The following is a 24,798-nucleotide window of genomic DNA, read 5'->3' as shown; positions in this document are numbered from 1 at the left end:
TGGTCTCCGAACTGAAGTCCACTCGGAGGGCAGGGCCTCTTCCAGGGGGCCCGCAGCCCCTCTCCCAGGCCGCGCCGCTCCCCCGAGGGGGGCCTCGGACTCAACGCTAACCCCCGGGACTCGCACCGAGGGAGCAGGCGGGCGGGGCGCGCTCTCCCACGGCGCCTCCGGGGGGGTCCTCAACTCAAACCAGCACGCGGGTCTCGGGGTGGGGGTGGCCCGGAGGCGGCCCCGGCCCCGCCCCCAGGCCCCGCCCCCACGTGGCGCCCAGTCCCCGGACTCCCGGGGCCCGCCCCGCCCTGCACCGCCCCGCCCACCGCCCCGCGGGCGAGCCCAGTTCCCCGCCGCCAGTCGCGGCCGAGAGCTGCGGAGCTTGGCCTCTCCCGCGGCGAGGTTCGCGCTCGGCTCCGCGCACGCCGCTCGGCCATGGAGCCGGCGCCGGACGCCGAGGAGGCGCGCGTGGTGCGCGAGGCGCTGGGCCGCTACGAGGCGGCGCTGGAGGGCGCGGTGCGCGCGCTGCACGAGGACATGCAGGGGCTGCAGCGCGGCGTGGAGCGGCGCGTGGCCGACGCGCTGCGCCTGGCCGGCCCGCTGGCGCGCACCGTGGCGGAGCTGCAGCGCGATAACCAGCGGCTGCAGGCGCAGCTCGAGCGCTTGACGCGCCAGGTGGAGGCTCTGGGCTTGGCGACCGGGCTGTCCCCCGCCCCCGGCACACCGGGCACGCCCAGCCCTCCGCCGGCGCCGGGCGTCCCGGACCACGCGCCGCGCCTGGGCTCCGCGCGCTTCGCCAGCCACGCCAGCTTCTCGCTTTCGGGCCGTGGCCAGGTGAGCCTCGGGAGGCGCGGGCGCGGGCGCCGGGGGAGCGGGGCTCCGCAGGTGCCGCCCGGCCGCCCGAGTGTGCGTCTGCTGGGCGGGGGGCTGTGCCCCCACCGGCCGCGAGGACTTGGTGGGAGCGCGGCCCCACTCCGGAGTTGGGGAAGGCCGCGAAGCACTGTCCTGGCCGGCCCGCGGCACCTGTCCCGGGCCCCCTCCCTTCTTGGAGCCATGCCTTGCTTGCCCCAAGTTCTGTCTCCCTCTCCCCGCCGTCCCGCGACACTAAGGGCTTGGGCGCCGAGGTCCGGCCCCTGACGGTTCTACACGGCCCGGGGCCTCGCCGGCATGGTCAGCACCCCCTACTCCCTCGCCTCCATTCACGCCCCCCCCCCCGCCCCCCGCGTTGCCGCTTCACTGAGGCCTGACGGTTCCGGTTATTGATTAACCCAGATTGAGAACTCAAGCCCCGTTGTGGGGGAGGGGAGGACGCCATCTGGTCAGGTGCAGCCAGGCAGCCGGGTTTGGAACTCGCACTGCAGGGGGCAAATCCCTTACCCGTGAAGGCAGAGATGGAGAAACCAGCCTTGAGCAGTGTCTGGATTCCTGAGCTCCGTGACTGGCCCGAGGCCCACACCGAGTGGGGGTGGGTGGGGGTGGGGTGGCGGCCGGTGTGGACCAGTCACTACCCTGAGCATGGGGCCTCTTGGAGTGGCCGGTTAGACTGTTTCCATGGTGTGTGCAGTGGCCCTTAGGTGGGATTTTCCACGCTGCTCAGACGTGTGCGTTTGGGTTGGGTTTCCAGGGTCTGACTGTGAGTAGTCTGCACCTGCTGCCCCCCCTTGGTACTCAGGTCTCCTGTGTGGGCGGGGTTGCACCTCAGGGGGCCAGTGGGAGGGGGATCAGATTAGCTCTTGCCCCTGGAGGTCCCAGCCTGGGTGGGAGATGGCCCCAGACAGAGCAGTACCAACAGTGCAGGCAGCCAGAACAGATGTTCTGCTCCAAACACAATCATCCCTTCCCAGTGGGTGTCGCAGGCAGGAAGGCTTTGTGCTGAAGGCCCAGGGCTTGCTGCTGCTGATGTAGATGGGGGTGCTGTGTGGGGGGCTGTGCATGCACCCTGCAAAACGCTGAAAGGACAATCTGGCCAGAGGGGAGCCTGGTGGGTATGAGTGGAGGGGCAAGTTGTGAAGGCCTTCTGGATGCTGGGTAAGGGAGCTGGGCTTTGTCCCTGGGGCATGAGAGGTGCTTAAATGTGCTGGTGGCAAAGCTCCTGGGTGTACCAGTGTTCTGTATGAAGTGTCTGAAAATAGGGGTACATTTAATTCTGTCCTATGAGCATGACACTGCATGTCCATGGTATAAAGTCAGCACTGTGGGCTCATGTGCCTAGTAAACTGTGTCATCGGCTGTTTCTGAGATTTTATTTTAACGTGCATATGCTACTTGTCTGCTTGTGGAAGCAGCTGTCCAAGTTTAAACAAAAATACTCCCAGAGTTATATATGTATGAATATGTATACGTACATGCATACACATATGTATGTGAGAGGATTGTGTCCAGACATCCAACTTTTTCAGTGGGAGTTGGCCATGATCACCTGAGGTGAACTAGTCTTCTCGGATATGGGGTGGTGGATGAGGGGCCCTGGGCAGGGGAGGGACAGGGTCCCCCTTGTATCTGGTAAGCTCCCTCAAGGATTGATGGTGGGTTGGAAGGTGGCTGGAGACAGACTAACTTGATTATGATGGTCCAAGGAGAGAGGACAGTCATAGCTGGGGCAGTGGTGGGTGGATGGGGAGCTGGGGTTGCCTTGGAGAGGGACCTCAGAGGGAGAATCAGCAGGGTGAGCTAGTCTTTGGATATTAGTAGGGGGTCAGAGGGAGGAGCTCTGCCTGGGGGACTAATGGGTCACAGATCTGGTAGAGATGCTGGGTTCTGTTTGGGTGGTGCTGAATGTGAGGGGCTGTGAGATATCCAGGGTGAAGCTGTCCCAGAGCAATTAAGAGTCACAGATCTGTTGCACTGAGAGTGGTCAAGGCCACAAGTTAGGGAGATACCAGGGCAGAGCTGGTAGTTGAAGCCTTAGGGCGGGTGAGGTCTTTAGTTGTGCAGAAGGAGAGGGTAGGCAGGAGCCCTGGGCACAGGGCATCCACTGTTTGTCCTGTTGCAGCTTGGCCATGGTGTGCCCCAGCGGGCAGGCCAGGCACAGCGCCTTGGCCACGCACCCCTCCACGCTGTGCGCTGCAGCCCCTGCGTGTCCTGGTGCATGGAGCTGCCAGGGAGCTAGGAGGCCCTGTAGAGCCCACCCTTAGAAATGGAGAGAGGGGAGCCTTCTCCATGGTTTGGGCTCAGCAGGGATGCTGCAGCGGCTGGGGGGAGGATGGAGACACGATTGGGAGTAGGTTGCGGAATTCAGAAAGGCCTGGGATGAGGTGGAACAGTAAGCATGGCTAAGTACTGTGGGCAGAGTGTAGTCAGGGTCTCCAGTGGCTCCGAGGCTCAGCAGCTCCTTGAGCATGGCTCCCTGGGCCTGAGGCAGTTCTCCCACCTGACTAGAAGCACTGGTCCCCACTTCTCTTGCAGCCCACCTCTCAGAAGCCCCAACACAGGCTCCCAACCAGTTTCTGGCGGTGAGGGGGACTGTGTGGAGCCACCCACATGTTCCCACTTATGTGCTGTGACCAACAGTGTGTTGTTGGGCACTTGGTCATCAACCAGGGCAAGACTGGACAGGGTCATGGCTGGGTGCAAGGACTGCTGCTTTTCTGGCCTTTCACTCTGCCCCCCATCTCAGTGGTCAGGCATCGTGGAAGCTGGTGTTAGGCTGTCCCTCTGTATCAAGCAATGAGAATGGGAGCCCTTTTTGCCTCCTGCTCCCTGGGGCATGAGAGGTGCTTAAATGTGCTGGTGGCAAAGCTCCTGGGTGTACCAGTGTTCTGTAGGGGTTGGAGGTGGGTGGCACTCAGCATGTAAATGTGCCCTGAATTCTGAGTATACAAACCCTGACCTTGCTAAGGACCTTCCTCATCTGGCTTACCCAGGTCTGACAGGTAGGAAGGAGATAGAAGAACAGCCAGGGAGGCTCCAGGAGGAGGAAGAGGGCAGGGTAGTGGGGTGGGAGTAACCAGGGAGGACTCCCTGTAGGAAGCCTGAGTCCTTGGAGCAGACAGTTGGTTTGGGGGCATTAGCTGTGAGGCCTTGGGGCACCTCCTTCCATCTAGACCTGTTTCCTTGTATCTAAACCAAGGGGGATTGGCCTCTCCCAAGCCCAGTTGAGCCTCTCGTACTGAGCAGGGTGGCTGGATGTAACAGTGACTTCAACCCAAACTGTTCACAGAAGTGTCCATGGAGCCACAGCTGTGGTCTGGTGGGTGGAGGGAGCAGCCTGAGGCCAGGCCAGGCCCTGGAGGCTGGGCCACAGTTGTTCCCTGGAAATGTCCTCTCAGCTGAGTTGTAGCCACTGGGTCTCCATGGCCAAGGTAGTGGAGTCCCTTAGGAACTACTGCCAGGAGTGAGGTGTCAGGCCTGACCATGAGAGAAACCAGACTCGCCTTATCTGCCTTCCTTTCCCAGACACACTGTGTGATAAGGGAGTTAAACACTTTGGGGAGAAGTTTGAATTGGGTTTTTAAAACTGTGGTGTGAACGAGGAGGAGAGCGGGCAGCCGGGTTAACTGGCATAGGAGGGGGGTTTGGGGTGTATGTTGTCTGTGCTGGGCATCTGCATGGACTCCCGCATGGGCTCCCATGTCTACACATGAATCTCCGTGGGATCACACAGCACCAGGAGTGCCTGAAATACTATTCCTGCTCTCATAAAAGTGTTTAAAAACTTTCCCCGTGGGAGGGTCTCTGAAGTCAGACTTATCACATCCCCCCCACTCTCTGTAACGTTCCCCGGGCTCTCTCTCCTTCTTAAATGAAAGCCCAGATGGGGAGCTTGGAGGTTCTAGGGCCAGGGCAGCAGGACCAGTTCCTGTCCTCAGGGCTCTCTAGTGGTTTCTAACCAGCACACAGAGGTCCCTCCCTGGTTCCCTTCCCTGTGGCCGAGTCAGGCTGCCCCCCCACCAAAGGAAGTCCATTGGGAGAACTTCCGTGGGTGGGCTTGGAGACTAGGTAAATGCTCCCTCCAGCCCAGCTCAGCAAAGGGCTCAGGTCCCACTAGGGTAGTTACCCCACTTACACTTTTTCTCCCCCTCATCTGACTAAGATGGCTCACCCTGCCCGAGGTCCTGGGGGACAAGTTCTTCTTGGGTTGTCCTCCCTGCCCTCTAGAAGGCAGAGTATTTTGTGGGCAGAGCCCTGAGTTGGGGTAGGAGACCCAAGTCCCAAACCTTGACTCTGGTAAGAGCCTTTAGTCTAGGTTATGGGTAACCCTTTCCACCCTGGGCTTATGCGATGATGGGTTGCAGGGTGGTCTCCAAATAGCCCCTTGGTTTAAGGTGTGGGCAGAGTCCTTTCCTTGGGTGAGGAGTGGCTCCAGTCATAGGGATGGGAAGTTGGCGGCAGGGGACCTAGGAGTCTGGGCTCAGTCCCCACCCAACTGCAGTGGGTCCTCCCAACATGAGGTAGCGCTATCCCCTTCCCCTATGCTTTGCTGAGACCCCTTGGCAGGAATCTGGCTGGTCCAGAACCTCCTTCCTGTCTGGTTGTGATGTCTGGTCCCTGGGGCATCATGGGGGTGGGGGGCGCGGCTGTAACATGCAGGGGCAGGTGACTGTGCCCCCCTCCCTCCCATAGAGACCCACATTCCTGGGAAAATGGTTTCGTCATCAGCCTGTTCCTCTAAGCCCCTTCGTGGACCTGTGGAACCTGTTGGACCAGAGCAGGGTGGGTGGGGGGGACATGGAGACCCCAGAGCTGGGTGGCACCTGGTGATAGGTGGGGGCTGGGGTTCAGGATGGACTGGCTCTTTCTCCACTTCCTGCTGAGTTGGCTTCCAGTTAGCAACATTGTGGCTCTAGGGGTCCCTCCCCATGCTGGGGTGCCAGGAGATGCACCCCAACCTCCATAGTTCCTTGGAGTGGGCCTGGCCCCTCCCCCTCTGTTCTCCTGAATTTGAAGTTGAAGGGTCACCTTCTCTCCAAGGCCAGGCTCTGAGTCCTGTCCCCCCTCACTTCCCCAGAGACCCTACCCTGCAGAGGGTCCTCTCACCCTGCTGGAGCCTTTCTCTCAGCCTGTAAATGTTGTCCTGTCCCTTCCATCTGAAAGAACCCCTCTAACCCCTTTGCCCCTCTTCCCTCATGGCTAAAGTTACTGTATGGTCTCCCTTTCTCCCCGGCTTCTCCCCCAGGCCATCTCCTGTGCCCCACCCCCCACCTCTGGATTCAGTCCTAAACTGTCACCAGTGACCTCTTTTTTGCTAAACCCAATGGACGCTTTTTCGATCTCACCTTGACCTTCTTTTCCTTGACCCGAGGCCACCTTTGGACGCCACTGACACGCCTGACTTCTTGACACACTTCCACCTACCTTTCTAGCATTCTGGTTTCCTTCCTACCGGCCTGACTGCTCTGTCTCCTCAGATGTCCCTTCTGCCCCCAGATGTGGTGCTGCATCCCTGGCCCCATCAGCCCCAAGCCAGCGCCCCCTCCGCTGTGCTCTGGATTTGAGACTCCTGCCTCTTCATCGTTTGTCTGTCTTTTCTCTTAAACTTCACACTCGAATATCCAGCTACCTCCTGACCTCAACTCCCCGATGCCCCAGGGCACCCTACCCTTGTCATGTCCCAAGCTGAAGTTCTTGTTTCCCCACCAATGTCCTCTCCCTTCCTAGCCCCATCAAGCCTGATGCCCGGCTTGGAGGAGGAGTGGCGTCCTCGCTTCTCCACATCCACTCACTCTCCTCAAAGCTCTGAGTCCTTGCCCTTCGCTTTCCCTCTGCCCCATCTCCCCTCCTCACATCCCCACCTGGGACTGGTGAGGCGGCTGGCCATCTGGTTTCCCCCTGCCATGCCACTCTTTTCCTGGCTTCTAAGGCATGTTCCTAAAACACAGAGCTCTTTCTTGTTCAAGGAGTCAAGTCCAAGTTCTTGGGGCTGCGTGGTGCTTCAGCAGACACCAGATCAGAATGCTTTGTGCCCTGATGTCTGTCTGCTTTCATAGACTAGTAGTCACTCTGCTGGGAATGGCCTCCCCTCCTTGTCTGCCTGGCTTACTCTAGACTTGGCTCAGGCACCCCTGCCTCTGGGAAGCCCTCCCTGACCTGCTGGGCTGGATGAAGTCTGTCTTAGGCACACCCCTCATGCTGCGTTGGCGCTCTGCTCACAGTCCTGGTTCCCCCACCAGACCGATTCTCCATGGCAGGGGACCCACCTCTTGCACGGGTTGCAGGCGTAACTGAGCCATCTGGGGCCCAGGGATGGGCTTTGGTCACCTGGGAACCTTGTAGACAAGGGGACCAGCCTGGAAGCATGTAGGGAGAGATACAGCCAACCTCTCAAGCCATCCATTTTGGGTTCTTACTTAGTAGAGCCCTTGGTAGGGGTCTGCCTTGGGCTCGCTCTTGCCAGCAGACCCCAGCAGCCTCATAGACACTCTGAGCCCTTCACACGTCCCTCACTGTGAGAATGGCAGGACAACACTTGAGGAGAATGTCTCTCTTGGCTGTTTCTCACTGTGTGTAACCTTGGACTGTGCACATGCCCTTTCTGAGCCCTTGCGTCCCATCTGTAAAATGGGGCTGGTAGCATGTACCTGGGAGGACAGAAGTAAGTTGGTATAAGAGGCAAGCCCAGAAAAAGGGCCTGACACTTAGTGGATACTCACATGGCACTTTTATAGCCTACTCCCATATTTCAAACAAGTAAACTGATTCTCAGAGGGGGCATGAGCTAACTCAGGTCCTGGTGATTGGCGGCACAGCCAGGATGCCAGGCTCTCCCGCTGGCTCTTGCTCTTGGCTCTCTCTCTGCACCCCTCCTCCACTTCTGCAGTGTGGAGTGGATGGAGGGGCTGCTGTGGAGCCAATCAGGCCCCTGTGCTCTGGACATCTGGGCAAATCTTGTGACCCTGCATCCAACAGGAGGGCTCCAGTACCTATTGTTGGCCCAGAAGGCGCTTATGTATGTCTCTGTGTTTCAGCTGCTCCCACACAGGCAGCCACACCAGCTTGCCCTGCTGGGATGAGCCGGAGCCAGACTCTCCTGACCCCGGTCATCTGGTCCAGCCTGGGATGGCGGGGGTGGGGGAGGCATCTCACACACTCTTTTGGAACCCTCCGTCTTGACCTTTGCTCCTAGCATTTTTGGGTTCTGAGATGAACCCAGTGGAGGCGGCATTTGCCTCACAGAATCCCAGGAGCTCAACAGCTGGGGTTGGGTTTGCCCCAGCTTGCTGTGTGTCTTTGGCCCATCATGGTAGCTCTCTTTTTCACGTGTGACTGTTTTTTCCCTGCCAGAATCAGGAGGGGCTTTGGGGAGCGATTTTGGAGGGGGGCAGCGGCCTTGGCCGACTGGGCCTTTGCGGTGTTTGTGTCTCTGTAGAGTGTGGATCATCACGATGAGGCCAGTGAGGCGGAGATGAGAAGGACCTCAAACTTGTGCATCATCGAGAATGGGCACCAGCCAGGCACAGGTAGGGGCCGACTGTAGAGGAGGGATGGATGGGTAGCTCTGGGGTCAGGGCCTTGGCGGCCATGCATCTGTGCCAGGCCATCCCTTGGCTGCATGGAGTGACTTGAGCCTAAACCCCAAGGCATGGAGAGGCTGCCAGGAGAGTAGCCTCATTCAGAGTGAAGTAGATTTCAACACTGAGGGAAATGGGAGATCTTGGAAGGTGGTGAGCTTTCCTGTTTCTGGAGGAATGCAAGCAGAGGCTGAGAAGTTGTCCAGGGCTGAGCAGGGTAGAGAGTGGATGGACAGGCCATTGACCTGGCTGTGAGGGGAAGTTGAAACACGTGAACTCAGTTTGGAGCAGTGAAAAGTCTTCATTAGGGGGAGGTCAGGGAGACTGGAGTGGTCAGGGAGGCCTTCTTGGAGGAGGTGGGAGGAGGATTCAGGGAGGCTGGAGCCCTCCTGGGGTGTCAGGCCCTGGTGGATGCCATGGCTAACACTACTGTCCCCCTCTTGTCACATGTCCAGGTCCAGGTGATGGACCCCCTGAGGCCGCCCAGACCTTCCCGGCACCAGAACTCTGCAAGTCTCGGCCCATGAGCCTTTCCTTGGGGCTGCCCCACCAGCCAGTCACGGCTGTCACTCGGGTCTCCGAGAGGTTCTCTGGAGAGACTTCAGCCACAGCTCTCTCGCCTACGTCTGCTGCCGTCCTGGGGGTCCTCAGTTCCAGCCCCAGTGAGGCCACCACACCCTGGACTTCCAGTCCCAGTGGTAGGAGCAGGGGTTTGGGGGGCAAACCCCAACTCTGGCCTTGGAGGGAGGGCAGGGGGTGGGGGGATGTTCAGCCAGAGACTCAAGAAATCTGGGGCTAAGCCCCAGCTCCCCTGCCTATCACTATGACTCCCTTCTCTGGCCTGTCTGCACCCTCCAGGGGGGCCCATCCTTGCCAGACTCCTCTGCCATAGCGGCCATGATATAGCACCATCCTTTGCAGGTGACAGCCATGGGTTTTATTACAGGTCCAGGCTGTGGTTAGAAGGTGGCCTTTTACCTTGCACATTTTGGCATAGTCCCCCCTAGGCCTGACATGGACCTGTGGTCAGGCCTCCACGGTAGACCTGGGTGGGGCCATATGGGCTTCCAAAGTGAGGATTTGGGAACAAAGTATTTGCTGGGTACATAGCACAGGAGGCCCTGGACTCTGTGCTCCCAAAAGCAGGTGGGACACTTTAAAAGACGTTTCATGTCATTGCTTTATGTTCTCAGCCTCCTGTCTTCTCAACTGTTGGCTGAGGTGGGGCCAGCTTAGCCCAGGGGTCCTCCCATGGAGTAATGCTGGGTAAACAGTGCAGAGCAGGGTCAGAGGGAGGCAGGCGAGGGCGGCCCTCTCTGAGACCAGGGTATGTTATTTCTCCCCCTCCCTTTGTCCCACAGAGAAGAACTCTCTCTCACGGTCCTTGCTGGGCTCTGGCTATGGGGCAGTGACACCAGGCAGGAACAATGACAGGTGAGTCAGGGCCTGTGTTTCTGGTGGGTGAGATCATCACTCCCTAGGTGTCATCCTAGGTGCCCAGGCCACCTTTGGGGAGCTCCCTGTGCTGACTCCAGAAGGAGGCACACTCCTTGGCTTGTTGCCTCCAGAGCAGAGGCAGCAAGGTTGTGGGGGAGGCTCAGAGCAGGGAAATGAGGCGGTGGGGTGGGGTGGGGAGTTTTGTTTGGAGAAGTGTGGCTGCAGGCTGGTTTCTCTATGGAGTGGACCCTTAAAAACAAGCCTGTCAAAGGACTGGAGGGGTGTCTCCGTCCGCCTGGAGGAAGGAGGGTATGAGGGTCTCCCACTCCCTTCTTTATCCACCCATCCATCCTGGTTAGGGTCCCTCCGAGCCAGGGTGCTTCCTGCCCCTGGACTGAAGGTACCTGGAGGGCCATAGGCTAGGGCAGGCCTGCAGGGTTCCTGTGGCACAGGCCTCCTCCTGGCCTGTGGGAGTCCTCGTGTTCCCCCAGGCCAGCTGGACTGTGAATGGAGATGGGGATGGGGGACTGGCTTGGCTTTCTTTTTCTTTTAATAATAAAAGAATTGTGACTTTCTGGCCAACTCTTCCAGGGGGAAAACAAAGAGGGTCTTATCTAGTGGTGGTGGAGGAGGGGAGTCTGGTTCTGGTGGGACTGGTTCTGGGTGCACCTCCTGCCTGAGAGGATGTCCCCTGCCTGCCTGGGGCATTGACACCCTCACCCAGTGAGGGGCCATTCTCTCTGCTGGAGTTGGAGTTGGGCATGCTGGCCAGGCCTGCTTCAGACAGCAGCTCAGTTCAGAAAACCTGCCTAACCAGTCAGAGCCTGGAGCAGGCGGTGCCTTCTTCCTTCTGCCTGCCACCGAGCCCCAGTTTCTGCCTCATTTCACACTCAGTGGGGAGGAGGAGCCCGGGGCATGTGTGAGCTAGTGATGGCTGGACCTGGGTTCCCGACTCGTTCCTGACTCCGTGGTTCTCTCCTCAGCCCACCTCTGGTGACGCCATCCCAGTCGCCCCCATCCCCACAGCTGCCAGCTACCACTCAGGCCCATCGCCGGGAGCTGGTGAGGTCGCAGACACTGCCCCGAACCTCGAGTGCGCAGGCCCGGAAGGCTTTGTTTGAGAAGTGGGAGCAGGATACAGTGGGCAAGTACGGATGTTAGTCCTCAGACCAGGCCCTGGCCCGCAGCATAAGCCCAGATCCAGAGCCAGACCAGGGTCCAGAAGGCACAGTGCAGGAATGCTGGCCCTGTGCTATTCCCCAGGGGCCCTTCCCTAAGATGTGACCTCTTGGGCAAGACACAGGGTGTCAGGGCTGGGCCGCAGGGTGGGCTGGGGGCAGGGGGCCAGGCAAGGCCTGATGAGATCCTCCTCTGCCCAGTTCCCAGAGGGTTCCCCCAGGCTGCCCTCACACCCAAGTTCCCTGTGAGTCGTAGCCCCTTTGGTTTCTGGGAGTGACTGGAAGACCAGGAGGGCAGTTGATTGGGGTCCCTAGCAGGAGCTGGGAAGTGACACCCAGGACCCGAGTATGCACTGGTCCACTGTCATGCCTCAAATCCTTCCCTTAGTGATGGGACCCACCCTTGCATACTTATGTGGCCCTCCTGTCAGTGTGTGGGAGTGACACCTGCAGGCCTGTGATAATGAGAGGTCCCCAGTACTGGCTCTCAAGGCTTAGACTCTAGTGAGGGAGACAGACCCAGGGAGTGTCCCCAGTGGCCCAGACAACCTCATCTCGGCTGTTAGGGAGTGTTCTTGGGGCCCAGAGACGGAAACCATCCTTTTTGGCCAGAAAAGAGCCATCAGCACAGGTGGCCTCAGAGGGAGGCTTGGAAGGAGGGGTGTAATAGGTGTTAAGAGGGTTCCAAGGGGCACCTGGAGGTTGGAAGGGGGGCATGATGCTCTTGCCAGATATCAAGGGCAGCTGTGTAGCTGGTATGTGGGGGTCATGGGGGGTGAGGGAAGCTATATACTGACAGAGCACCTCCCCTGGGTGAGCAGAGCAGGTGGGACCATCTTGCTGATGGTGTGGGAATGTCTGGGGGCTCCCCTGCTTCTCAGAGGAGATGGAAGCTGAGGGACAGCCCCCATGGCAGGCTGCACTCTCTCCACAGGGGGAAGGGCGAGGCCCGGGCCAAGCTGAAGCGGTCCCAGAGCTTTGGGGTGGCCAGCGCCAGCAGCATCAAGCAGATCCTGCTTGAGTGGTGTCGCAACAAGACTCTGGGCTACCAGGTGAGCCCAGGGTCCCACCCGGCCCCTGGGATCCCACCAGACTAAGCATCACCTCCTGCTTTAGTTACCCTGGCTAGCACAAGAACCCTAGGCGGGGGTGGGTGAGGTGGGTAAGGAGCTAGAGAAATTGTGCCTCCCAGGTCAGTTCCTAGCACATCCCAGGAGTCCTGTGTCTGGACTCATGTAGACTGGTCTAGTGCCCCTCATGGGGTGAGGCCTGGTGACTACAGCTGTGGCTGAGCTGAGTGGATGGTGGACCTTGGGGAGGGGTTGGGAGAATCTGCCTGTGGGGTAAAATGGGGTAGGGGAGCTGAGGTGGGCCTCGCCTGCCTGCACCCTCACCTGTCTGCATGGACCTCGCCTTGCTTGCAGCACGTGGACCTGCAGAACTTCTCCTCCAGCTGGAGCGATGGAATGGCCTTCTGCGCCCTGGTGCATTCATTCTTCCCTGATGCCTTCGACTACAGCTCCCTGAGCCCCACGCAGCCGCAGAAGAACTTCGAGCTGGCCTTCACAATGGCTGAGTGAGTATATGGCAGTCCCACTGGCTAGCATTCCTGGCCCAGTCCTGGAGCCTGACTTCTGTTTGGCTGGAGCACACGAGCTGGCAGAGTATGGAGCAGCCATCTGCAGAGCCAGGGACCTTGAGGCCATCCAGTCTGTCTCTCCTGAATAGATGGGGAGACTGGATCCCCCAGCACTGGGTCATGGAGCCGGGCTCTCTCCTCAGTACACCTGCCCTTTTTGCTGGGTGGCTGGCCCAGCAAAAGATGGTCTGGGGGACCAGCCACAGATAGGGCATGACGGGCAGTGGGATTAAAGTCCCTCAGAGCAAGCACTGAGTCTGTCCTCCCTGGGCTGGTGGAAAGATGTAGTTGCCTAGGCGAGCCACAGCTGCTGATCATCAGGAAATTCAGTAATGTCTGCCTGGGGGACATTTAAAAAACATCTCCAATAAGTAGATCTTGCTTCCCTAAATGTTGTTGTGGTGTTTCATATGAAATTGCCTACCCGCTCATGGGGAGATTGGTCGGGGACAATTCTGGGATCGGGAGGCGCTTGGGAGGCCAGTGGGATGTGGTCATTGTCTGAGGGCAACCCTCTGAGTGTCGGGAGCAAGGCGAAGTGGGATGTAGCTGCTGGGGTTCTGGCAGGGGTGCATTCGCGCTGAGTCAGTGAGGGAGTCCTTAAAGGTGTGGGCAGGAGCGAGGGAGTGGAGCCAGGTGCGTTGCAGTACCCTCGCTCCCCTGCTATCACACCAGGGCAGGGGGGCCATTGCTTTGTCCGTTGAGGGCCCAAAGTAGCATGGGGTACAGATGAGTGCGTTCAGGGCCACCTGATGCTACGCCTCGAGGAGTTAAGGGGAGGAAGTCAGAGGGAAGGAAGGCCTCCCCAAAGCAGAGTTTCTTGGAGGAACAACCTCATTCCCTCCTGCTCACCCGCCCACCTGCCTTTGTGCGGGTAACTTAAGCCTCTGCTTTGTTTCTGGTCTGTGTGCCCAGGGCCCATGTCTAGGAGGTGCTCTCACCCCAAGCCTTGCCGGCCTCCTCACTCCTTTCCCTGCCCAACCGCCCAGCCCCCACACCCGCAGGAGCCTGGCCAGAGAAGACGTCCAAGCCAGCAGGTGACCGGCCCCGAGACCCACACTCGGTATTGAAGGGCTCGCCTTGAGCCAGGCAGCCGCCCCTCTGAGCAGCAGCTCTCAGTCTGGGGGCAGAATGGAGACCTGGCTCCCTGCGCCTTGGCCCGAGTTGTTGGAACATGAGTATTGCCCCTGTTGTGTTGTCTCGGATGACGCGCTTCGACTCTCGGCCCCCTTGGGGTCATAAGAACTCCTTGTATACTTTAAAAGCCTTCTCTTTCTTGGCTGCTTGGGATTAGCTGTCATCCTAATTGCAGAAACAGCTTCGGATGGAGTGTGTTATGCAACTGGATCCAGACGATGGTGAAGTAGAGCCAAGTGCACGAAGCTGGGGAGGGGCGCCTCCCCAGGATGAGGCCCAGCTGCCTGAAGCCTAGAAACGGGGACAGTCAAAAATCAGACTGTCGGACTCTGCAGGGTTGGATCTCTGACGTGGGCACCCCGAGACCCACCACAGCTGGGTGAGGCCACTCTTGGCGTATAGATTTCTCCAAGTCCAGTGGGCCGGACAGTGCCAGCTTATGCCCTGGCTGCCTTGGTCATCCTCGGCCCTGGACCTGTGGCAAGGACAGGGAGGCCCTGGGCCATGGGGTGATGGCCCTGCACCCCAGCTCACAGAGAACACAGCTTCCCTTGGCAGTCAGAGCCTGAGCGATTCATGGCTGTGCTTTCCCAGCATGAGGTTTGAGCGTGGAGCCTCCAGACTCCAAACAGATGTTTCTTCTGTCCCCAGCCTGGGGGAGTGGCGGTGGAGGCTGCTCCAGGTTTTGCCTCCCTCCTCCCCAGAGCAAACAGTGGGGGTAAAAAACTTGGCCCTGCCTCCCTGTGGCCCGAGTCTGCTCCTGGTTGGGGAGGGGAGGATGGTCTGCCAGGCCCCTGAAATGCATTCTTGTTTTTCTGCTGACTTGAGGGGGCCAGCATGTCTGTGTGGGGAGCTTGCTCAGAGTCTGGGAAGGCGCCTCCCCTCATGAGTCATTGGGGAGATTATCTCGAAGGTACTTAGCGGAGAGGGCTTGGAAGGTGGGCCTGCCTGTCCGAGGTTTCTTGGGAGGACAGTAGCTTGGATCACCCAGTTACTTGGACAATAGGCTGGTTAGAGATGGAAAGCAAGCACAGAGATACCTGCTTGAGGATACCATCTAGCAGTGTCTTAACAGGTATCCTTAGGTTTGCCAGCCATAGCCAAGCAGACTTGCAGGGCTGTTGGAAGCCGCCAAGAGCCATGCAGGCAGCAGGAGGGAGCTGAGAAAGGCAGTTGGGGAGCAGGCAGCCTGGGAGGAGAGGAGCCTTGGCTCTGAGGAAGGCACAGCCTTTGGAAGGGCAAAGAGGACGGATGGGGCCTCCAAACACTGGGTCCACCTCACATCAGGAAGGAAAAGTTTCCAGATCCTTCCGTGAGCAAGTGCCTTAAAAGCACGGAGACGCATCTGGACCTGTGGAGTGAAAGTGGCCTGTGCTCCCCCTCCCCCCAATAATTTACGGTCCCAGAGATTCCTCATGGCCTAATCTGTGTGAGCGGACGCGGCGTTGACAGCAACTTGAGCTCCCTTTGTCGGACAGGTGCTCAGGACTTGGAAAGCGGAGGGCCAGCCCCGTTATGGGTACTTGACCCCCTGCACCCTTTTCCCCTCATCTCCCGTGGAGCCAGACGTGCGGCCTGAGGCTCCCGCTTGCCCTGCGGGGAATGTGCCCTGCTCTCCGGTTACCCAGAACAGAAGGGGCTTCCAGGCTATTTGTAGTATCCATGTGTCTCTGCCTAAAACCAGATAGGAGCTACAGTCCGAGCCCTGGCATCCTGGTCTTAGAGAGGCTTAAATAAATAAAAATAACCCCTCAAGCCCTCCCCCACCTCCTTACAGGCCAGCCCTGTGGTGGCTGAAGATCACCATAGACCAAGGAATAGGAGAAAATCCCCTAAACGTTTTTAACCCCAAACAAGGTAGGGCCCAGTAAATCCACGTAAAATGGCTCATACACAGATGTTAACTCTGGTTCTTGCTGTGCAGTGACATTTGAAGTGATTTGTATTTTCTCCTTTGGACTGTTCTATGTTGTTTGAATTATTTAAAACAAGCATGCATCGTTTATACAAAAGCAGGTTGTTTTTTTAAATTTAAAAGGCAGTTGGGGCCTCTAATATTTGAGACTTAAATATTTTTGTAGAAGTTGCTGATCATCACTTTTCTCACGTCCTGTCTAATAAGCTGTGTCCTTGGTGCCTGGTAATCTCGTCATTACTGTGGTGGTGGGTCGGCTCGGGTGGGGCCAGATAGGCATGGCCCAGTCCCCGATAGTTTGCTGGGGAAGCCAGCACCTTGCCCACCGCTTCCTGTCTGGATGGTAGAGGGTGAGGCCTTAGCGCCAGTCCTGACCGCCACCCTGATTTCAAAGACTCGTCGCCTGGGCAGGGGTGTCATTACTCTGAGGGTCAGTGCAACCTCCAGAATAAAGAAGAGGGTCAACTCGCTGTCCCTGCACAGGTTGGACGACACGTGGCATGTGCCAGCAATTCGGGATGCACTCCATGAGGGGGCAAGAAAGAAATCAGAATAAGCTCAGGGGACAGGACCCAGGCACCCTTTGGGGCCAGCGAAGGAACCAGAACATTTAGTTTCAGGGAAAGACATGGATATGAAGATTCTTTTCCAACAGGGCTCTTTTGTGGGGGAAAAAATTTAACCTGAGAATAGCCTTGTGAGACCAATAGGTGTAAAGACTCCAGAGGGGAAAGAGTATGAGAAACTAAGGGAAATCTCCATGGCCAGTGCCACCTGTGGAGGGATTCGAACTGCCCTTGGAGGATATGAGGGCCCCTGCCCTGGACCTGGAGGTGAGTAGGCCAGGGCAGGGCTTTCACAGAGATGGTTGGTGCTTCTGATGGGGGGTGTTTGGAGGTGATATTTCAGTTCTCTTCCAAGGCTGAGATTCAGGGCTCTAGTGCTGCCCACATTTAACAGGCGCCTGCTGAGGCCATGCGGTCAGTGGTGATGTCCTAGACACGTATGTGGAGTCTGCTCACACACACCTGAGGTCCTCTGCCAGCAGCCTGGGGAGGGAGAGGGGGAGGGAGAGGGTGCTCTTCCTGGGCTGCAGGTGAGGAGGGCACCAGATGCTAAGTGATAGCTCAGGAAGGTGAACTGGGTCCCAGGAGAACTCTCCGAAGAACTCCGATTTTCAGACCTTGACCATGGACAAAGCACCTTTGCATGCCTGCCCTTGTCAGAGCGCCGACTTTCCTGACACTAAGCCATGTCTGGCCTGACCTGGGGAGCAAGGGTGCCCGCTCATTGGGCCAAACCACTTGCCACCACACAAAGCTGTTGGATTCTCTTACAAGCTGCCCGCTCCAAACTGAGGGGGAGGCGGCAATGGGATCTGGGACAGATGTCTCCATTTCGCCTTGACATTTGGTTTCTGATAGGAGGCCCGGCATCAGGCCAGCACCGTGAAACAGGGCCCTGTGCTAATGTCATGGTCCTGTCTTTGGAGCATGCAAGCTCAAGAGTTGGTGGGGACTAGTAGAAAGTGCTGCGTGAACCACGGGAACTGGTTCATAGCTCTGGGGTACAAGGCACACGAAGACACACAACCTGGGAGCCTGCTGAAAGGGGGAGCAGAGGCAGGAGGCTGACTTTCTGCCAAGGAAATGGCACAGAAAGGTGAAGCAACTGGTAGAGCCAGGATCTGACCTTGGCTACCTCTATTTCAAATTTGGGGCTTTTCTCCCCAATGATTGATCCAAAGTGAGGCGTGATAATAAAAACAGCAACAGTAATAATATGTAACGTCTATTGAGCTCTTTCCACGTGCCAGACACCGTTTGTTCCATCTTGTTTCCGTGGATTAGCTCATTAATCTTCACATCCCCCTGTGAAGTGGCTGTTATTCCAGATGGGGAAACTGAGGCCCGGAGAGCTTAAGTCTCTTGCCCAAAGTCATATAGCAAGTAAGGATGGAGGTGGGATGGGGGAACCCTGACAACCATGCACTTAGTGATGTGGAGTGAAAAAGACCGGGGACCCCTGGAACTGCACACGTGCACACAGCTGTTGAAGGAAGGACACTGACGATTACACCAAGGTCAGTTGTCTTTGCCCTTTTGGTTCTGCCTGGTAATGCCAGGCACCCAGGGGGAGTGTTGCTCAGCATGCCAGAGCATGTTGGCTGTGATTTTAAGACTTGATGCTAGAGATGTGCCCAGTACGATGTTCCTGAACTATGGACACTCACTACACTGCCTCCACGAGGCGGTGCCTCCAGCCGCCTCTGAGCTGGGGTGGTGGAGGGACCAGCTTCCTTTACAGCCCAGTCAAAGGCCCCGGTTCCCACATGCACCTGCACCAGTGGCCAAAAGTTAAACCAGTGTCTCCCACAGCAAGAGGCACACGGCCCAGGAATGAGGGGACACGATGATATTTAGGCAATATTTTAAAATTTGAGTTGTAACCCATCAATAGTAAACGCAATGTAGTGGCTCATAACCAGCATTAAAAAAAAGAGGTGGGGGAGAAATAAAGATGAAATATTCTAGAGAAAATAATTGGTAGTAGAAAGGGTCAGTATTTTTGTGAAACTTCATTTCTACGTGTGTGTGTGTGTGTGTGTGCTGAATTGTGATGAAAATTCCCTTTCTGACGGGTTCATGTTAAAAAAAAAAGTTTAGAAACACTGTTTTAGGAGGCATGGGGGTGAATTTATTTTTACTTTATTCTTTCAACAGCAGATCCTTGAATAACGTTTCATTTAACATTGTTTATATTTTTACACTGATTTTCTGTATACTGCTGGTATACATTGAATTTTTAATTTTTTTGTTATTTTAAAAATATATCTTTATTGATTTCCGAGAGAGGAAGGGAGAGGGGGAGAGAGAGAAACATCAATGATGAGAGAGTCGTCATTAATCGGCTGCTTCCTGCACAACCCCCGACCCGGGGTCGAGCCCGAAATCCGGGCATGTGCCCTGACCGGGAATTGAACTGCGATCTCCTGGATCCTAGGTTGATGCTCAACCACTGAGCCATGCCCAGCTGGGCTACATTGAATTTTTTAAATTTAATTTTAAATGTTTAATAAAATTAAACTAAATTAATAAAATTTATTTAGATAGTGAAGTTTAATTTAGTGAAATTTAATTTGACCGAACATTGATGTAAGTCTACTTAAATCAAAATATGAGCTGCATAGGTGCTTCCTGGAGTGGGAGTTTGGAAAACACTGGGTTAGACTGACTCCACAGGTTCTCCTGGGGTGATCGGAATTCTCTGTTGGGGGGCACTTGGGCGCCTCCAGCTCCAGGCTGAGTTCTGTTCTCTGCAAGGGGAGGTGGGGGGTGGCGGGGCAGGGTGACAGGCCACGGGGCCGGCGAGTGGCAAGGCCCGTCGTTCTGATGGGGCTTCTGTGTTTCAGGAACCTGGCCAACTGTGAGCGCCTCATCGAGGTAGAGGATATGATGGTGATGGGCCGCAAGCCGGACCCCATGTGTGTCTTCACTTACGTGCAGTCGCTGTACAACCACCTGCGGCGCTTTGAGTGAAGCCCGGGGCCTGGAGGCCACACAGCAACCCCAGGAGGGGACCGTGGGGCCGCTGCGATCCAAGTCGGGATGGCCTGAGGCTGCGCTCTGGCCTGAGCTCCGTTCCTGCTGCCGGAGTGACTGCGCTCGGTCCTGCCCGGCTGTGTTCCGGATTAGAGCACTGCTGAGCTGTGCTCCCGCTGCCTTGATCACGGCCAGGGGCCCGAAGGAAAGGAAAAATTACCAGAGAGAGAAATTGGTGCTAAGTAATTATCTTCCTTAAAAAAATGCTTGTCTGTAGGTCCCAGAATGCTCAATCACAGTTTTCCCTCTGGTGAGTCTGATCCATTGGTTTCACAGGGTTACGTTGATTACCAAGTGTTTTTTTTTTTTATCAAAATACCCAGAGTTTTTTACTTCCTCATGCTATTGTAGTTTCCTTTCCTCCCTCCCTCTGGGCCACTGCCAGGAAACAGAGAGACCGCTTAATCAGCAGCTTGACAAAGAAGACCGAAGTCTTGGGAAGAAAGAGTTTAATCACTCCCAGGTCCCAGGCAACAGATGACCTTCAAGTCACCTCGGCTCTCTGGGGAGGTGGGAAGGCTCTTGCCTGGTCCCAGAGTGCTCCTGGCTTTCCCGGGAGGCCCCACAAGTGTTTGGCTAAGAATAGGCTGTCCTGCAGTTCACACTTTGGGGATGGACAGGCCCTTTGTGTAGAGAGGTAGTTTTTATTCACAGCTTTTTTAGGGGATTTGCTGCAGATATTTATAAAAAGTAACTTCATCTGTATCATTGACCATTTGTACATAAAGATGTGTTGAACTTCCCTTGGGGTTTGTTCTTTCTGTTTGGGAAAAGTGGGGCCTGGGACCAAGAGATTCTGCACACGTCCCAAATGAAAATCTTAAATGCTCCCTTTACTGTGTCTACCTGAATCACTTTAAGAAGGTTGAAAGTCACATTTGCTCATCTCAGTTATGGAAGGAGAATGAACAGAGAGCTCCCCTTGTGGATCTGTCCCTGGGTGTTGCTGACGTGTCTGTGATAAGTGGTGGACTCCCACGGCAGGTTCTGGGGTGGACTCGCACGCTGAGGAAGCCCATCCTGGAATGCTGTTTTATTTTCACAGCTGTTTCGTGGCGGGCTTTTAATAGAACATCTGTAGGTTCTTTAAAGCCACAGCCATTAGCTTACTGTTATTCAAGAACCATTTTCTAACTGGGTTGGACTTTAGGCCTGAACCTCTAGAACTTCCCTTTAAGGAGACAATATGAGTCTTCAGCTCATGCATTGGGCTCTAAACACCAGCACCTGTGTGCCTTCTCAGAGTCACATAGGTGTCTAAAGTGTTGTGTACTGGGACAGAGCTCTTTTGGGGTGGCAGGAGGAACATGGCAGAGCTTGCCAGGCGGGTGAGCAGTAGGTCAGGCCTTGTTCAATCCTCTGGATGCTCCCACAGTGGGAACCACTCCCTTTCCAGCTCTCACCTCTGGGAGGCTCTGGGAGATGATTCCTATTAGCAAAGATCCAGTGCCTATTCCTTTGTCATGCTAAAGCTTAGGGTTGCAAACCTGAAGCCAATTTGGGGACACAAGGGCTCTATAAAAAGCCTGCCTCTATGTTACCGAGTACTCACACGTGTTCAAAGGAGCTCTCTTGAGTTGCAGACCTGGCCTTGCACCTCTGCACATAAAGCAGAGCAGGTCCTGCCAGAAGAAGGAATGATTTCTCTTAAACCTGAGGGATAGTGTCCCTCATGTCTCACAATCAAAATAATACAAACTAGATATTTTTAAAGTAGGCTCTATGAGGTGGTTGTCTGTAGTCTTTGGGGAGGGCTCAGATTTGATGGTTTTTAAACTTGATTACCTCTAGGACAAAGCCTGAGGGTTCCAAGCCATGGGGATAAAGTACAGGAAGGCCACACGATCTCAAGACGTTTGGAAACCATTGTATTAGATCAGGGTTACATGAAAGTTCCCGTTTGTGAAATTCGATTTCAGTTTGCCTTCTACCATGGTATAAATGCCCCCCCCCCCCCAAGAGAATCATTTCTCGGAGCTGCTTGTAAGATTCTTCAGCTTTTTCCAGATAGATTTCTTCACCTGGATTTTGTTAAAACTTATTAAATCTGACCAAATTGGCTTGTGTGTTTCCCTGAAGCGAACGTTTCACCAGAGCCAAGATGGGTTTTAGCTTTTCTGACAGCTGATGGATATTTCTCAAGGCAAGTGAGAGCTTAGGAGCACTTTCTGAACATGATATAGCACATGCCGGTTAGAGGAGAACGCCCAGGCCAGGTGTTCGGGGAACAATTTGTTAAAGCCAATGAATTTCGCAAATGTGTTAGATGATGAAAAACTCTCAGCTTTCCCGGTTGCAGCGGTCAGTGCCCTGTAACTGGAGGAGACGAGCCCAAAAGGTTATTTCCTGCCTCCCAGGTCTGTGTGACTCCAGGCAGCTGGACGGCAGACGAAAAAAATGCTGATGAAGTCGTTCCGTTTCTCTCGCTGGCGACAGTGGCCAGCTCAGTGATGCATCCTTAGGCCTGGTGGGATGGACGCCGTTTCTTCTCTCTCCCTTCCCCTAGCTGCGCCCTCACATCTCCAAAGTCGTCGATCATGGGCTTCCCAATGATAAGTGTACTTGGTATGAAGATTATCCTTTATCTCCTGCTTTTAAGATTTGGCCTGGGCTTGCTTTGAGAGCCTTTGATCTCTTATCTCTTGGTTCTTGGACTTGCTTTGACGTCAGGCGGCCCCCATCTCGACTCTACCCTCATGCCTTGCGCCGACTCGGTGCTGTCACGTAGGCACCCACACTCTGGCTGTCTCTTTCCAGGCTCCTTCGTGGCTCCCCTTTCCTCTGGCGTCGCCCCCTGTGCTCCCTACGTCTGTCTGACACTCTGTGGTGCGTCTTCTGCATCGGGCTCATAACCCAGGGCTGGCGTGGGCTTTGGGAGCCTCTGGGCGCCTGAATTGAATGTTTTACTCCACTTTTCCCTCCAGAACTGGCTCCTTCTGCCGTGTTTGCTACCCCAGCAAATGGCAGCATGGTCACTACCTGTTGTCCACGCTGGAGACCCCGGTGTCATCTTGTACCTGGGCACCGTGGCCCTCCTGCCAAAGCAACTCTCTTCTTTCATGCATTGCGAACGAGGCATTTGCAAAACCCTTGCCAAGGGAGGATTTTTCAAGATTTTTCTTCTGTGGAGCTCTGAAGCATCAGAGCTATTGGGTTTCCCCAAGGTTTTATTTGGAAAATTCTCAAATTTACAGAAAAGATGAAAGAAGGGTTCAGTGAACGTGTGTAGTCCTTTGCTTTGGTTGTGAACATTCTGCCATGCTATGACTTCCTTTGTTCTGTCTCACTCCGTTTCCTGAGCCGTTTGGAATAAGGCACAGTCGTCATGACAGTCACCCCTAAGTACTGCAGCAGCCATCTCCCAAGAATGCGAACATTCCCCCAGGTGAGTAAGTGCGACATGTTAGCATACCTGAGAAATGGGACGTTTGCTCATCTAATGTACAGTCTATACTTAAATTTCCCCAATTGTTCCCACGTGCCTTTTGTGGTTATTAAAAAATTTTAGAATTCCAGTATCCGATCAGAGTTTACACACATCACATTTGGTGGTTGTGTCTCTTTTTAAAATCTAGAACATTCCCCCCACTTTTTGTTTAATGTCTCTTTTTTCATTCTATTCTTGAAGAGGCCAGGCTGGTGGCCTCAGTGATCCCCCCCCCCCCCAGCTTTTGTTTGATTCCTCCTGATTAGATCTGAGTGAAACATGTTTGGCAGGATTTCAAACCACTTGATAGATGTGTCCATAGGCAGGTTTGCCCACTGCTGGCCCTGGGGGTTTGATTGGGTGGGCAAGGGGTGTCCACCGCACCTGTGTACAGCCCTTTCCTCGTGTGATTAGTGTGGGTAATCTTGAGACCCTGTGAGCATCCTGTTGTGCAACACCTTTAGGATTATCAGTGGAGGATTTCTGCCTGGATCTCTTATTCTATTAGGAATTGAAAGTGGTGATTTTAAAGATTCTATTATTTTTTTCCGTATTTATTAGCTGGCATTCCTCTGTAAAGAAAGCTGTTCCTTCTTCTTACCTTATATTTTGAGTATTTCTATGGACTCAGATTCTTTTTTTTAAAAATTCATTGGGTTATAATTCCTTACTGTCATTATTCTGTTTGATGCTCAAATTATCCAAAGTTTATGCAGTGGGAGAAGACAGCTCTTGCATCCTTTGGACACATCCCCATATGCCTTTGAGTGCTTCCTTGCTTTGTGGCACAAGATGTTTCAGGCTCACCTTTTACTTTCTTTGCCTTAACCCTGGAATTTCGTTCTTCAAGAAATCCTAGTCTCTTTTAGTGGGGAATTGTATTTATCATTCAAGATGCCATAACTAGGTGTGTTTGTAGCTACTGGGTGTCACGCTTCTAGGCCCTTTCAATGAAAAGACCTAAGAAATTTTACATATAGATGCCTCCACCCATGCCAGTACCGCCCATATAAATCCACAGAGTTCATCTGTACTTTCTTTTATTCCATACTTATATTTCTGTTTCTCCAACAGTCCTGATTTCCAACAATTTCAATATACTATTTACACATTTCTTCTATACTGCAATACACAAATAGCAGTTTCACCATTTAAAAATTGATGCTACTGCCAATAACAAACCCACTAAATAAAGTTCAGGATTTCCTTGGAGCCCTCTTTCCCCCTAGAAAGCATCCTTTTAGGGTGCACGGGACACTGGTTTCAAAAGTTTCTTGCATTGTTTTTTTCTCTTCGAGGTCATGTTGTGAATTTGATATATGGTTCACTTGTTTTTATTTATATTTGATTGAGGGTTTATTTATATTCGTTGATTTTATTTTGTGAATATATAAATTTCTTACCTAGTTCAAAGGTCAAAACTATCAAAAAGGGCACACTCCCATTCACAGCCCCCTGTCCCTTCCTGCACACTCCTCCAGTCTCTGGTTCATCTTCCGTCTCTGTCTGCCTTTCTCTCCTGTGTTTTAAGCCTCCCTCCCTCCTTCCCTCCCTCCCTGCCACAACATTAAGGAATATGTACCTATGTTTTCATTTTCCTTTCTTCCTTACACAAAAGAGAGCTTAGCATATACTCTGTATGTACCTCGATTTTCATTAACATGTGAAACTGCTTCATAGAGATCTTCCCGCATGGGCCCTGGCCAGGTGGCTCAGTTGGTTGGAGCATCACCCCCTACACCAAAAGGTTGCAGGTTTGATTCCTGGTCAGGGCACATACCTGGGTTGTGGGTTCGATCCCCACTTGGGGCATGTATGGGAAGCAGCCGGTCCATGTTTCTCTCTCCTTTCCTCTCTCTCTAAAAATCAATAATTAAAAAGCAACAACATATCCTCAAGTGAGGATTAACCAAAAAAAAAAAGGCTGTATGACCCTCCATTGTGTGGACAGCTCGGTTTTTCCAGCCAGTCTCCTGTGTGAGGACATCTAGATCGTTTCCAGTATTTTGCTTTTATACACAGTGC

The 24,798-nt window shown here is 54.7% G+C and overlaps 1 protein-coding gene across 1 annotated transcript; it reads left to right on the top strand.

Moving 5' to 3' along the window:
• Window positions 1-398: 398 nt before the first annotated feature.
• Window positions 399-20,088, top strand: SMTNL2 (smoothelin like 2). Its single transcript, XM_087825941.1, has 8 exons — window positions 399-825; window positions 8,297-8,387; window positions 8,894-9,136; window positions 9,800-9,872; window positions 10,859-11,023; window positions 11,988-12,105; window positions 12,478-12,629; window positions 19,157-20,088. Exons 1-8 carry the CDS (start codon window positions 427-429, stop codon window positions 19,281-19,283), a joined length of 1,368 nt encoding a protein of 455 aa, XP_087682067.1. The 5' UTR covers window positions 399-426; the 3' UTR covers window positions 19,284-20,088.
• The last annotated feature ends 4,710 nt before the right edge of the window (window positions 20,089-24,798 follow it).

The sequence above is a fragment of the Miniopterus natalensis genome, chromosome 17 (assembly GCF_054644295.1).
Source record: "Miniopterus natalensis isolate mMinNat1 chromosome 17, mMinNat1.hap1, whole genome shotgun sequence".
Classification (NCBI taxonomy): domain Eukaryota; kingdom Metazoa; phylum Chordata; class Mammalia; order Chiroptera; family Miniopteridae; genus Miniopterus; species Miniopterus natalensis.
This window is presented reverse-complemented; position numbering and strand designations above follow the sequence as displayed.

What these genes read in the sequence shown, in the direction of transcription:
- SMTNL2 (XM_087825941.1), top strand. Translation starts at nt 427, where the DNA reads ATGGAGCCGGCGCCGGACGCCGAGGAGGCGCGCGTGGTGCGCGAGGCG. An exon ending in TGGGCACCAGCCAGGCACAG is followed by an intron (nt 8,388 to 8,893) that starts GTAGGGGCCGAC and finishes TCACATGTCCAG; the next exon opens with GTCCAGGTGATGGACCCCCT. An exon ending in CTGGACTTCCAGTCCCAGTG is followed by an intron (nt 9,137 to 9,799) that starts GTAGGAGCAGGG and finishes TTTGTCCCACAG; the next exon opens with AGAAGAACTCTCTCTCACGG.